Below are 15,643 nucleotides of genomic sequence, written 5' to 3'. Positions count from 1 at the left end.
AACAAATGTAGTGCCTAGGATGATAGGATAGAGAGAAGCTAAGGCTAAGGATAATTAGGGATAAAGAAAGAGTTCCTTCTCCCCTCCTACTCCTCTCCTGACCTCCACTATTGAGATTCCTATACGCTTGCAGTCTCCTGGGGCTATCATCCCCTCAAATACCCATGGGGACATAGGCCAGAGTATCACCTCCATCATGGAGTATGGAGATAACAGCCTACAGATAATAGAAAATGTAGTCATCTCAAACAAAACCATGGATGCCCCACCTTAGTTATACCTCTTTCAGGAGTTTTAACCTCTGAAGCTTTGGCTACCTTCACATATTGAAAAGGGTACTCTTCTACCCTTCCTTATTTGAGAATTTTGCCATGAGTCCACTTTTTCTCACATCTAAGAATAGAGACCAACATTTTAAATAGTTTCTTTGAGAAATGAAAAACATTCCTACCATGAAACCAAGGGGCAATGGATTTGGTGTTCCTCTCAAAGCCAGCCCGGCGGGGCAATTGTTCTTCCTTAAACCAGCGAATGATGACATCTCTAGAGACTGGACGAAGGGGCCGTTCCCAAGCCCTGAAAAAAAAAAAAAGACATCAATATGCAGCAAGGAGCATTCACTGAGAATCAACAACCCTCACTGAACTCTAATGTGGAGTCATAGAGCAAAGTAAAACAAAAATTTTTCCCAACACAAAAAATCCACAAAATACTTTGTGTTTGGAATAAAGTTTAGCAGTCCAAATGATTCACTGCTCTCCTTGTTATTATTGCTATTTATTTTAATTCCCTAAATTTGTACTGACTGCAATGGAGGGATACAAGGTGGAGTTAAAAATATACTAGGTGCAGTGGATAGAGCACCAGCCCTGGAGTCAGGAGGACCTGAGTTCAAATCTGGCCTTAATACTTACTACCTGTGTTACCTTGGGCAAGTCACTTAACCCCAATTGCCTCACTAAAAAAAAAAAGAAAAAGGAAAAGAAAAACATACCAAGTCAATGAATGTAATCAAATATTGCTGTGTTATTAAAAAATTAACATGATGAATGCAGAGAAGTGTGAAAACACATGTGAATTCAAGCAATGTGAAGCAAGCAGAACCAGGAAAACTATATCTACAACACTGATAACAATATAGATGAAAAATAACAACAAAGAAACTAAATATTATCAATTATAATGAACAGAGGTGAGGAAATGCATCTCTCTGTCTTCACTGGAAAGTGGGAGACAAATATTTTGTTACAAGGGATAGCTCCTTAAATAAGGGAGGAAAGGAATATATATATATATATATATATATATATATATGTGTGTGTGTGTATAATATATATATGTGTATATATATACATACACATAGATATATACATACACAGATATATACATATATGTGCATACATATATACAAACATACATTTGTATGTTTATATTTGTATGTTTATATATGTAAATAAAGATAATAGGAAAATAAACATTAATAAAAATAAACAGATAAATGAAAGGATGAATGAACAAAGAAATAAACATATCAAGTTTAATCCTTGGAGGGCCAAATCACAGTGAAGATTTAAGGAATGAATGAGAAATTCATATGAACTGTTACGGAAAGAGAAAAGCAAAACTTGTAGAAAAGTTCACATGATGATTGCTATTATGTCATTGAAAATAATGGTAAAAGGTAGTTGAACTTAGGTTAGATTCAATGTGAGATATGGAGGTCTTGATGTGGAATGTAGCCTATTGTTGTCACTGACATAGTTGCTGTGTCAGCTTTGATCAAATTAATTCTTGTTTGTTACAAGGAATGATTTTCTTGTTGGGCAGGTAAAGTATATTATGAAATGAATTGTGATGTAAAAACCAAAAGGCATCAATAAAACTTGATTATTTAAAAAGGATTATGGATTGATTTATTAAAAAGAAAAAAACTTTATTCCACACCATCCACCCTATCTTACATCCTTGCTTTCCCCCACCAAGAGAAAAATAACCATTATCAATTATGAATCACATAATAAAGTTAGAGTTGGGTATGGGGAGCAGGAAATAATTTAAGAGATCCTCCCCGACAATGATTGTAGTACTTAGAATAGCATATAACCTTGATTAAGAACCTCCCAAAGACAGCAAAAAGATAAGGAAACCATAATGTACTTGAGTGAAGGTATATTTGAGCAATATTGAAAAGGTTGAGGGGAAAGGACTAAAGGCCAGCATCTAGCACTATGTCATAACATCACATTCTCCTCAAAGTCTTTATTCAGCCCCAGGGACAAGGAAGAAATTACCAATGCTCTACTAAACATGGTGCTCTGTGGCCAGTGACCTAATTTAGTGAGAGTTGGGACTTTGCTATCCAGCCTTACAGCTACTTGTCTTCGGGATTTACTGCCTTCATTAGTGTTTCTATTCCTCTGTCTCCATGAAGGCCAAGTGATTTAAGCAACTCACAAAAATAAAAATAATGAGAAAGACTGTTCTGACAGGTGGCCCATCAGCAGCCTGGCAAGGTCCAAGAGCCTGCTATTCCTTCAGATGGCTCACTTTGATTCTTCATCAAGCTGGGGATTTCAGTTCACGTTAGCAGTGAGTTTCAGCAAGTCAGCCCAGCCGGTCAAAGAGATTACCCGTCAAAGCCAACTACTTCTGAACAGAGAGAGAGACACAAGTTCCTCTGAGTTTACTCCCCAATTACACATCACAGCCACAGTGACTGACACTGGCAAGATGGAGCAGACAGGGGGTGGGGAATGATAAAGGAACTGTCCAGTCTTTATTGCCAGGACTCAATTCTAAATTCCATGTAGTGCCTGAACTGTCTTGGTCATAGCATTTATGTAATTTTCCTAATATACCAGAGTAGTTTTTCATAACTATACAAAGCTACCCTATAGCTAGGTCTTCATATATTCCATTAGGGCATTTCGTATGTATTCGGCAGACAGATGAAGGATCAGTTTTTATTAAGAACTCGAAAGACACTGGAACCTTTCTGAGAAAAACTGTGACTTGCAATGGACACACTAGAGCTTGACACATTTCAGAAAATAGTTTTCCCAAGCAGTGAAGTACTTATTTCTAAACTGTTGGACCATATCTTATATTATTATAAGTCTTACTTTAAACCATAGCCAGTTTGTCTCTCATATTATTTATTCCACAGTCCAAAACATTAATGGAAGGCTGTCTTTTGAAAAAGCCTTCAATTTTTAGCAGACATAGACTGTGAATGGCATGTACCAAACAATACTTTCATTTCAAAAGAGATACTTTTGATCTGTGTCTCTGACAAATCTTGCCATCTCTGATCTTTCAACTTAAAAGCAAAGATTTTGGAAATCCCTAGTAAGTAAAATATGTGAGGTAAAGAAGTGGCAATGGATTCAATCAGCAACAAATTTGCTTCTACTGTGTATCAATATGTTCATGCTTCCCCACTAGAATTAAGCCCCTTAAAGACAGGAGATGTTTTCTTTTGGTCTTTGTATGCCTGTCACTTAGCACAGTATCTACTACAAGTAAAATTTTAATAAGTGTTAGTTTAGTTAATAAATTGATTGCTACCTACCTGACAGGGACAAGGATGGACTTTAGCGGAGTGGGGCTATGATGGTGGTTATTGAGTTTTGCCTCCTGCTCATTGTACAAGCCAATTTCTTGGAACATGTTGCTGAGACCAGCAACTGTCCCTTTCTGAATTGCTCGGAGTGAGTGCCGACGATACTCATCCCGGGCTCTCTGAGCTTTCCGTCTCCGTTCTTCATCTGCAGCTTTAGAACGGCGTACTGGAAAAGACAATAGGGTAGGGAAAAGAGATGTGCAAAGATAGTGAATCAATAAAAAAATATTCATTGAGTGTCTCTACTCAAGAGTTAAAGATGGTGTGGTACTGAAGGGGAAAAATACATAATTGTTCCCTATGCAGATTTCCTTCACAAGTTTCAGTAGCATTGTAAAGGAAGTCAATGTTTGCAATTTTTAAGGGGTATTTGGGAAAATCTAGAAATAGTCTCAAAGCAAGTCAATGTTCATTGATTGTTTGAGAGAATGGGTTGGGAACTCTGCTTACAGCCATGTGAACAAAGATTCAGTGTCTGTAGAAAGTGTGTTCTGGGGGCAGCTAGGTGGCGCAGTGGATAGAGTACCAACCCTGGAGTCAGGAGGACCTGAATTCAAATCCGGCCTCAGACACTTAACACTTACTAGCTATATGACCTTGGGCAAGTCACTTAACCCTCATTGCCCAACCAAAAAAAAAAAAAAGTGTGTTCTGTGTATATTTTTACATGAAATTAGAGAGACTCAGTGTTGTTGAATGTGTGAACAGATCTATAACATGGAAGATCTAGAATATGGACCATCTATAACAAGCATAAGTCAAGTGCCTCAGATTTGCAAAACTGAGAGTCACAGAAAACAAGTGGGAAGTGCAATAAACTGGTTACTTTCAAGAAGTTCAGGACTGGGAGAAGTCACCAGCCTCTTTCAATATTCTCCAACCATACCCTATGATACATATAAATCGCAGGTGGCATCATGGAAACAGAAAGGAGTTATAGGAGCAAAAAGGAGTTAAAAAGGAATTCTCTCATTCATGTCCAATAAGTATTTAGAATGAATGAGCCAAAATACAGTCTTAATGCCTAAGAGCTTCCATAGATATCTGGCTAGGAATACCTGGCTGGGGTCTGCATGACAAAAAGAACAAAGATAATTTCCTTGGGACTTCAAGCTAAAAGACCTCTTCCCTCATAGTAAAGAAGATACAAAACATCAAAACACTAGTAGGCAGCAATGGGTTATAGCGGCAGTTCTGTAGGGATACCTAACATAGGGTGGAGGTACCCAGCAGAAAGCAAGAAAAAGCAGTACGATGATTTCAACATGAGACATCAGGGATTCTACAGTTTGGGAGGTCTGAATTGACCTGGCCATGCATGTTCCCTACATGTGCTCTCTGGCCACATATATTCATATGTATATGAACATGTATTTACATGTGTGTTCATATATGCATGTGTATGTGTGATAGTATTCTGTGTGTGTGTGTGTATATATAGATATACAAATGTATATCTATATATACACATAGACACCCTTATACACTAGTGGTAGGGCAACCTGTTGAGAAGTGTACCGTAATGGGTGCATAATCAATCTTTCTTGTCCTAGTTAATACCCTGTTCCAAATACCATGTAACATGTAGTAATACAGTGAAAACTCCAGTGGAAATCTGTAAAACCAAATTTCATCCAGTACAGTAAGGTATTTATCTCTTTGGTGTCAGTAGAGTGGGTTTCTGGCTAGTGGAAAATTGTATTGCTTAGAGCATTGGGCGATGTCAAAGTTACAACTGCCCTAAGGCTATATACTAATATTCTGGTTCTAAATATTCTCCATTGAATTGAACACATCCGATTCCCCTGCTCCCACCAGAAAGGAAATCTCCCAAGAAGGGGCTTATCTATTTCTCCTTCCCTTCCTCCTAACTCCTAGAATATCTCCAGTTCATTCCATACTCTGTTACCCTTTATTCCAGTTTTGGATAAAGAGGTGGACTTCCTCTTTGTCAAAGCAAAATTTCTTTTCTTATTTGAATCCTTGAGCCCATCCCCTCTCCTCTCCTCTGCTCCATTAGATTGCTCACACAATAACTATCCCCCTCCAAATCCTTACTCTCTACTCCCTATCTGCAGGTACTTTCTTCCTACAAATGTACCAATGTCTCCTTCATAATTAAAAAACCTTTATCTGACCCGGTTTTGTCTCTCAAGTTATCATCCTATATTTTTTCTTCCTTCCATAGACAAACTCCTTAAAAATATTAGTGATGGGGGCATCTAAGTGGCGCAGTGGATAAAGCACCGACCCTGGATTCAGGAGGATGTGAGTTCAAATCCAGACTCAGACACTTGACACTTACAAGCTGTGTGACCCTGGGCAAGTCACTTAACCCTCATTGCCCTACAAAAAAACAATCTTATCAAGACATCTCTTAATCAGGGGGCAGCTAGGTAGTGCAGTGGATAAAGCACCGACCCTGGATTCAGAAGGACCTGAGTTCAAATCCAGCCTCAGACGCTTGACACTTACTAGCTGTGTGACCCTGGGCAAGTCACTTAACCCTCATTGCCCCACCAAAAAAAATGTTAGTGACATATCTACCTCCATTTCCTCTGCTCTAGTTCATCTGGAAACTTCTTGCCATCTGGTTTCTAATTTCATCACTCAACTGAAACTGCTCTAGTCAAAGTGACAAATCACCTCTAATTGTCAGATACAATAGCTTTTCTTCAGCCCTCATCCTTCTTGACCTCTCTGCAATATTTAACACTGCTGACCCCCATCATTTGCTAAATATTCTCTCTTCTCAGGGTTTTCATGATGCTGAGTCTCCTGGTTCTCTCTTATTTGCCTGACTGTTCTTTGTTTCTTTCTTGTATTCATCCATGCCCCGCCCCACTAAGTGTGGAAATATCCCAAGTATCTGTCCTGGACCCTCTTTTCTGCACAAATAGTTTTTCTCAGTGATCTCATCATCTCCCATGTGTTCAATTATCGCTAGGCAGGTGATTCTCAGATGCATCTATTCCTAGTCTTTCCACTAGCTCCAATCTTACATTACAAATTGCCTATCAGATATTTCCCCGGATGTCCTATAGATACCTCAAACAAAACACATCCAAAGAAAACCAATTACCTTTACCCCCAAACCCAGTCTTCTAAACTTCCCAACTGTGTCAAATGCACAACCATCCTTGAAACTCCAATAATACTCAATTCTACATCTTCCCCTGCCTCCATAATCAATTAGTTGCCAAACCTGGTTGATTCTCCCCATGTGATATCTTTCCAATTTGTCACCTTCTCTCTATTCACACCACCAATCTTTTCCCTGTACAATGCAATGGTCCTGAAATTGATCACCCTGCCTCAAGCCTCTACCCTCCCCAATTCATCTTCCTCACCAATGCCAAAATAGGTTTCCTAAAGTACAGGTCCAACCACATCACCCTGCCCCCATACTCAATAAACTCCAGTGACTCCCTATTGCCTCTAACATAACATACAAACCGTTTGGCATTGAAATCTGGTTCCAGCTATCTTTGGAAGGCTTATGATATATTGCTTCTTCTGAATCAATCAACTTTTTTTTTAATCAATAAACTTTCTAGCCAACTGGTCTACTTACACAAAAAATCTATCTCCTATCTCTGTACCTCTACACAGGCTATCCACCATGCCTGGGATGAAGCCCTTCCTTAATTTCATTTAATGTGATCCCCTCCTTCTTTCAGAGCTCATTTCAAATGATAATTCTTATATAAAGCATTATTTATCCTTTGTCTACTAATGTGTCCCCCAACTCAAAATTGCCTCATAATTTCTTTGTATATATTTTGAATTCACAGATAGGTAGATAGTGTTTTCTTCCAATATGGAGTAAACTCCCTGGGGGCATAAACGAATTTTTTTTTATCTTTATGTCTCCAGTACCTAACAAAGCACTTGCTACATAGTAGGCACATAATAAATGTTTATTGATTCATAAATCAATGGGATAAGGTTCCTGACTCAAATTATGTGAAGGAATTGTGTTGAACAAATCAGTTGGCCCCTTTATGTCACCAACATTTTGTCCTCTTAGAATCATATAGCTATATATATAAAACCTATATCTGATTATCTGCTGTATGATATGATTATGGATTTGAGTCAGATTAAACTCTGAGGATGGGGTCTGGAAGGTACCCAGCCCTGCCCCAGTATAGTTCGTTTAGAAGTTTATTGCTTGTCAAATTCTCACTGTCTCCTATAAGTTTTATTACCAATTAACAGTATTTTTACTTCTGCTCAGTCTCCCCACTTGTCAGCTACATATTAGTTTTGTCTGCAATCCATCATGTGTCAGAACCCCAGGCAGTGGGTCAGGGAGTTTGCCCACCAATTCAATACTCGGGACTCAAGAAGAAAGGACAGGGCTCGGCACAGGATGCAGCAATTAAGTTGAGACCAGATGTTAAGTGACATTGTCTCTTTTTCTCAGAGCAGAATCCCCTTGGCCCTGGGGTCCCAACAATGGATTATTCTTTTCTTCCCAACATAACCGAAGATAAATTTTAACCCTGTCATCCTTCTAGAATTAACACAACTACGGAACAATGCTGAAGCACCTGAGTGACTCTTCCTGTTATTCAGGTTGAATATCTTTAGAGACAGGGGTCAGGAGAGGGGAGTCAGTGGGAACTATGAGATCTGAAACATCTGTCACTCCCCTGTTTCCTCTTCCTTTGGTTTGACCTTGTTCCCCCTCCCCTTTTCCCCCTTGCTCCTGGAACACGTATGCATGTCTCCATACATTGATCATGAGCTGAACACGCACCCTGGGTGAGACAGGATTGGATGTTAGATTGTGAGCTCGACCTAGTGTGCGTGGGGACTTCCCCTCTGACCAACATTCCTATAAAAGGTCAAGGCATATATTAGCTGGCGCGGCTCAGGCATTGAGCTTGCCCATTCCTGTGGGAATGTAATAAATCTGTCTCTGCTTGACTTGGTGGTCTCCTCGAGTTATTTGGGTAAACTGAGGCAGTTTGCTCCATACATCTGCTGTCTAGGGGAGGGGGGAAGGGAGAGAGGGAGGGAGAAAAATTTGAAATTGGAAATCTTATAAAAAAATGTTGAAAACTATCTCTACATGTAACTGGAAAATAATAAAATACACTTATTCAAAAAAAAAAAGAATCATATAGCATGGGGTCTAGAAGGGTCCTCAAAAGTCAACTATACCTTTAAAGATGAGGACCCTGGTGCCTAGAAGGATTAGTTAAATGAGACATTCAGGGTCTGGTTGTTAAAAAAAAAAAAAGCCAAATAAAACCATCTATGTTGTTTCTCTCTGTAAACAGTGCAGTGAAGAAATCTGGGCCAGACTGCTACTGTGTTTGATACTTGCTTATTTTCTAAATTCTCAAACTTTTTCATCTCAAGTAGCCAAAAGGCCTGGTTAGATTGTGTACTTGCAGAAGACAACTCACTGTGGATTCACTCTGCAATCAGGTTCCCAGATTTGCCCTCGGTTTAAAATAAAGCACATTCAAAAATCCAGGGATCAGCTGCTGGGGCATTAGCATGGCAAAGATGAAGATAGGCAATAATCAGAGCTAGATCAGTGTAAACAAGGTGCCACTGAGATGACCCTCAGGCACAGACAGTCAGCAAGTATTTATTGAGGACCTGCTGTGTAGCAATTGATTAGAGGGGTTAGTCATCAGAGCTGACCTGGTTAATTTCAGTGGGACAACATTTGTCCATGCCCCACTCTCTGCAGCCCATGAACATTTCTTATGATGCGATTTTTTTGTCACTCCAATGTCAAATTCAGACCAGGGATAAGGAAGGAGGGTAACCTTTACAGATGCAAAGGTAGTGAATCCTCAAGGGCAGGGGAAGTCTGTTAAAAAGACTACAAAGTCAGCAAATCACTGAAGATGGATCTCTATGGAAAGCATACTTCAGGCATGATCTCTAGAATTTCCTATGTTCTCACATATGACCATGGCCTGGATTTTCCTAACAGATGCTCAGCAAGTTACTGGAAGCACCCCCGAAGCTGTTAAATCAGCTCTGTGAATGCTAAGGACAGAAAAGGCTCCAGAGATTACAGGTTGGACTGATTCATGAGTGCTACAGAGCCCTCAGCGCTCTGGCCATGAGAACATAGCCCTTGGACTAAGTCTGCCATAGGGCAGACACCCTAGAGAGACATCATGGCATAATGGGAAAACCCTGGCTTTTACATTGAGACAAGTCCTAACCTCCACTCTGCCACTTAATGTGTGACCTTAAGACAAATGATTTAATTTCTCTTGGAGCCTCTGTTTCCCAACTCTGTCTAAAATGGGGGTGATAATAATACCTGCTTGTCTATTGAGACATTTGTTAAACACCTACTGGGTTCAGATCGTGTCACAGAGAGATGAGGAGTTAACATAAAACACAGTATTTGCTTTCATGGAGCACATAGCCTGCTAGAAAGATGCTAAACAAGATCAAATAACTATCACTCACTGTTACACATGATAAACGAATTAGAATGTTAGTCTCTAAAATTGAGGAGAGGGGTTGGAGGGACACAGCCTCACCTTAGGAGGCCATGGTCTGACCCCAAAGTGGGTGTGATCAGCCAGGTGGGAAGATAAGTAGCATCCCACATGGGATATAATAGCTGGAAAATGACCAATTATTGAGGTTATCCACCTCAAAACTCATCCCCCTCTCTCAGCTATGCAAGCTCCTAGGTTTGCCCTTTAGGGTCTGGAACAGACTCTTCAAGGCATATGTAACTAGCCTAACCATCACCCAGAGAAGCTACACAAGTGTTAATGGGACCCCACAAATATGACATTGGAGAACACTAGGTGGCAGAGTGGACAAAGCACTGAGCCTGGAGTCAGGAAGAACTGAGTTCAAATCCAGCCTTACACACTTACTAGCTATGCAACCTTGAGCAAGTCACTTATCCTCTACAGTTTTCTCAGGTACAAAATGGGAATAATAATAGCACCTACCTCCAAGGATTATTGTAAGATCAAATAAGATAATATTTGCAATGCACTTGGCACAGTCCCTGGCACAAAGTAGGTGTTTAATAAATAGTTGTTTCCTTCCTTCCTTTCCTCCCTCCCTTCCTTCCTTCCTTCCTCCCTCCCTACCTCCTTCCTTTCTTCCTTCCTTCCTATATTATCTTCCTACCCAAATCCACCCATTTCAAAAACTTCCCTTTTGCTGTTTAAGAGCACCAACAGCCTTGTATTCACCTCGTTTTTCAATTAGGTATCATCTTCACTTCTCCCTCTCAACCCATCAACATATGCAATCAGTTGCCATATCTTTTCATTTCTACCTCCATGTTACTCACATCTGGCTCCTCTCTATTTACCTAGCCACTACTCTAGTTCAGGCCCTCATCATCTCTTGGTAGACTCTTGGAATTATCTTCTACTCAGTCTTCCCATTCTGATATACACCCCACACAGCTTCCAATGGGATTTTCCAAAAGCGCAGGTCTGAGCATGTCACTCCTACTCAGTAAACTACAGTGACTCCATATTGACTCTGAGATTAAGTTTTATCAGTGTTTAGCACAGTGCCTGGCATATATTTTTGTTGTTTGGTCGTTTCAGTCATGTCCAACTCTCCATGATCTCATTCTGGGTTTTCCTGGCAAAGATACTGGAGGGGTTTGTCCTTTCCTTCTCCAGCTCATTTTTCAGAAGAGGAGGCAGAGTTAAGTGTCTTGCCCAGGGTCACACAGCTAGTAAATGTCTGAGGCCAGATTTGAACTCAGAAAGATGAGTCTTCTTGACTTGAGACCTGGGCTTGGGGACAGTAGCAGCTGAGGGAAACAGGAGAGGATTCATGGAGAAGATGTCACCTGAACTAAGCTTGAAGGAAGTTAGGAATTCTAAGAGGCAAAGGTATAGACAGAATAGATTCGAGGCATAGGGAACATCGTGTGTAAAATGCACAGGCCTCCATTGTCTCAGTGTGAGGAGATGAGGGGGCCTCCAATGCATTTTCTGGGTCAACTTCTTTTTAAGCTTCCCAAATGTCACAATGATTGTCATCCTTCAGCACTGCCCTCAATGTCACTAGTGTAACAGGGAAAGAGCTTAGAGAGAAACTAATTTACATTGACATTTAATGGACATTTTCAAGGTAACTTTCAGGCCCACGAAAGCTTTCCTGCATTTGGGGAATAAGGAGAGAGATAAGAGATGTGAGAGGGTTGGGGAAAAGCTGCAAATCACCAACAGGCTTTGTTGTCCTCTCTAGCACAGAGACATTAATAAAGGGAATTGCCCATAAAACTTCGAGCCATGTCTTCCTCCTTTCCCCTCATTACCAATGATAAATTCCTTCCATCTGTTGTCTGTTCCTGCCTTTGAGTCTCCTTTCCAGAGGTAACCAACTAAGGCAGACTTAAGACACCTTCTGGATGCTGCCACAAGGATGACTCATATCCATGGCAGCCTTCATTTCTGTGGCATATCACAGAAGCCTTCTAAGCCTTACTAACTACCTGAGGATGGCCCACTGACAGAGCAGTGGATGTTTCCTCAAGTGGATATTATTGCCCACCCGACTCTTTTAGGGAGGAGTTCTCTAGAAGATCACATGCTATGGTACAGGAGAAATTAACTTCCTGCTTCAGTATCACTTTGTAGGAGTACCATGTCCAGATTTGGCTCAGAGCTAGTACCCCAAGAGAGAATTTGTCATAGGGAAATAAATATGAGCACAGGGTGAGGGCAGATGTGGAAAGAAAGATGGATCCCTAGACAGCATCATTGCTCCCTTCCATGGACCTAACTAGAAACTTTTGAAGTCTATATATAACTGGGTCTTCTTGGCAGTTGACCAGAAGTTGCAGATGGGATTGTGTAGCCTGGAGAAGAGTAGACTAAGGTGGGAAACAGTAATTGTTTTCAAGCATTTGGAGGGTTGTCATGACAAAGAGAGATTAGGCTTGTTTTGTTTGACCCCCAGAGGTCAGATCTGGGATCCATGTGTAGAGGTTGCAAAGAAATAAATTTAGACTTGATATCAAGAAAAATCCTCACAATCGGAGATATTCAGAAGTGGAATGGAGGTAGAGGGTGGGACTGTAATTCTGAATCTGCATATCTCTCCACTGTACCATATAGAGTAAAGATCCAGAGTGTACACCCCAAATGAATACCAAGACTAAGGAAGGTTAGCACCAGGCTTACTATGGTGTACAGAAGATGAGATAGCCAGTCCACATGGTCAGACCTCATGAGAGGTCATTGTCAAGCAGAGGTGAATGAACACAGGTATATTGTAGTGAGGGATTCTTGCTCAGATATAGGTTAGAGCAAATGGCCACTGAAATCTCTTCCAACTCTTAGGTCTTGTGATTCCATAAAGACATGACTTCAAGCATGTCCCTATGACTGCAGCACAGGACTGAAAATAATGAGGAGCTCCAATATTAGTTTATTTTCTTCCAAACTTCAAATAACACAGTTGCACCATTCTCTGTAACATGAGCCATTTTCCAACCTAACATTACAAATTTTAACCCAACCTTCCACTCAACACAGAATGAAGATAATATTATATTCCCCAATCTACTTTCAACTTACTCAACTTATCTCATAGTACAGCTCACTTTAGATCCTAAATGCCATCCTTCCCTGTTGATATCTATTTTTCTTTTGCCCCCTCCTTTCTCTGACCTTCACTCATCTTGTCCTTCAAGTCTGGATAAGCATCTTTACTCAACCTAATAAAGTCTTTGTCTTCCTTCAAAGCTTAATTCCAGTGATAGGTCACCTAAGAAGCAGAGCTTTAAGAAGGAATTCCAATACCTAGAGCAAATTTAGATAGGATGGGGGGAATGAAGAGTTTGAATGTCTAAGCTATGGCCACTCCTGTGCATGGTTAGCATAGACCAGAAACAAAGGATATGAAAGTTGAGGAAAATATATAACTGGAAGACCAAGGTGTTTGAAGGGGTAAAGAATTGGGATGGCAAAATAGATTATCAGTCAGAGATTTGTAGATGGGAACAATAAGGATCTGGACAGGTTGGAGGTCACTGTTCTGAAAGAAGGGCCTGGAAAAAGAATTGGAGGACAAGAAATATGCCAACTCCCCCTCCCAGCCCTGTCTAAGTTGGGCTAAGGGGGTGAGACAATGAACAGCCAGCTTAGAAAATGGTGCCAAGAAATACGGTGCCTTCAGGTAAAAGATACACGTGAGCAAGTCCCACAAGATGGAAGGAATATGAAAGGGATATGACAGGATTGTTTGTTTAGGGCTAGAAGGGACCTTAAAGGTTATCTAGGCAAGTCTCCTTGTTTTACAGATGATGAAACTGAGGGCCTGAGAGGAGAGCTCTTTCACTTACAGTTACACAACTAACTAGTGAGCAATAGAGACAGGATTCAAAATCAATCTCTGACATGTCTCTAAAAATCCACAGGTCTTTCCATTGTACCACAATAGAGTAGGATCCAGATGGTGCAGAGGAGATGGAGACCAGAAGGGAATAGCAACTGGGGAGGGCTAGTGTCAAGGACTGTGGGGTACAGGAGGTACAGGTGACAGTAGCCTGTGTCGGCAGAGTGCATCTCTTCTCCCACCCCCCACCTGATCACCAGGCTCCTGATTGGAAAAAGTCCATATACCAGACTGCATATTGGATGAGGATGGGAGGAAGTCCTTCCCACTAGTTTTAAGGTTATAATGACAAAAGGACTGCTGATCCTGGAGAGCAGAATGACAAAGCAGAAAAGAGACCCAGAAGGTCTATGGCTGGGACTGTCGGGAAATTTGCCCCTTGAAGCCAACTTATTAACTTCTTGTTAGTCCCAGCTCTGCCATGGAGTGATCTCACTTTCCCTAAGCTAGAAGTAATCTCTCAGACAGCATTTTGTCCGGGCTGATCATTTAAGCTTGGCACCCTCTGCCCTCCATTACTGTCATCTGGAACCATGTCTTTTGCCTCATTGAACTGTAGACACCAAGAGCAAGGATCATGTCTTATTTTAGCTTCCCATCCATGTAATACACACCCCAGCACAGTGTCTTGGATATAATAGCATTACTTCATAAATATTTGTTAGAATGAATAAGGGGTTTTTTATTGTACATTCTTATTAATGGCTTGTTTTAATGATCTCTTCAATTTGTCTGTGGGCTGCTTAAGAATTGGGGCTATCTAATATCACCTCGAGATCCTGAGGCCTAGGTATGCACCTATCCTTGCAGTAGTAGTCCAAGTGAACAGTATTAGCCAAGACAACAGCTGGGCATTGGTCCAGTAATTTGGGCACTGCCTCCTCCTCTCATTATCACAGACTAAACTCAATTAAGGACACAATGCAGTATGCGACGGGTCCCGAAGCATAACACAGTCCTAGCATTCAAGCATTCAGAATCTGATTTAGTGTATGGAGTGTCTAGTTTGGGGAGACAAACCAAACTCACCAGAAAAATGAAATAGAACTACAAGGAAACACAGGAAACCAAGTGGCAAATATGAGGAGCAAGAAGGGAAAGCAGAAGGAACCCTGGATTGGGAATCAGAGGACCTCGTTTTGAAGGAGCAAAGGTCCTATGTAAACTCCTCATCTCTCTGTGACACAATCTGAACCCAGTAAGTGTTTAACAAATGTCTCGATAGACAAGCAGGTATTATTATCTGTTTCATATAAGCTGTGTGACCTTAGGGAAGTCACTTGTTTTGGCCTCATCTACACAATGAAGTGGATTAAAGTAAATGGTCTCTGAGGTCCCTTGCAACTCTAGACATTATAAACTTTCTGAATGCACAGACTTTAAATAGTATAGGACTTTAGAGGATGGGGGTAATTGTCAAGGCTCATCAGCCTTGTGGAGGAGATATGAATGGTAAGATTTAGAGAACAAGAGATTAAGGTGATCCTTTTGCATTTTGCAGAGAGAAGGTAGAGCAGCAGCCCAAGTCCCTGAACCCTCTACCAATAGCCTGACTTCATGAGAATTTATCAGTTTCCTTGGTGGAGAGCATCCCAACCTGTCAGTGTATCTTTGCTAATTGACTCTTCCTCTCCCCTAGTTTGGCCT

The 15,643-nt window shown here is 40.8% G+C and overlaps 1 protein-coding gene across 1 annotated transcript in view; it reads right to left on the bottom strand.

Annotated features, from left to right (window-relative positions):
* The window catches only part of SH2D4B (SH2 domain containing 4B), a 189,491-nt gene that overhangs the window by 66,609 nt on the left and 107,239 nt on the right, over window positions 1-15,643 (bottom strand). The window contains exons 5-6 of the mRNA XM_043988787.1: window positions 3,572-3,788; window positions 452-576 (exon numbers count right to left, since the gene is read on the bottom strand). Coding sequence (XP_043844722.1) covers window positions 452-576; window positions 3,572-3,788 — 342 coding nt within the window. The remainder of the gene's footprint in view (window positions 1-451; window positions 577-3,571; window positions 3,789-15,643) is intronic.

Source organism: Dromiciops gliroides, chromosome 2 (assembly GCF_019393635.1).
Source record: "Dromiciops gliroides isolate mDroGli1 chromosome 2, mDroGli1.pri, whole genome shotgun sequence".
Lineage (NCBI taxonomy): Eukaryota > Metazoa > Chordata > Mammalia > Microbiotheria > Microbiotheriidae > Dromiciops > Dromiciops gliroides.
The sequence above is the reverse complement of the archived record's forward strand: the minus strand, read 5'-3'. Positions and strand labels throughout refer to the sequence as shown.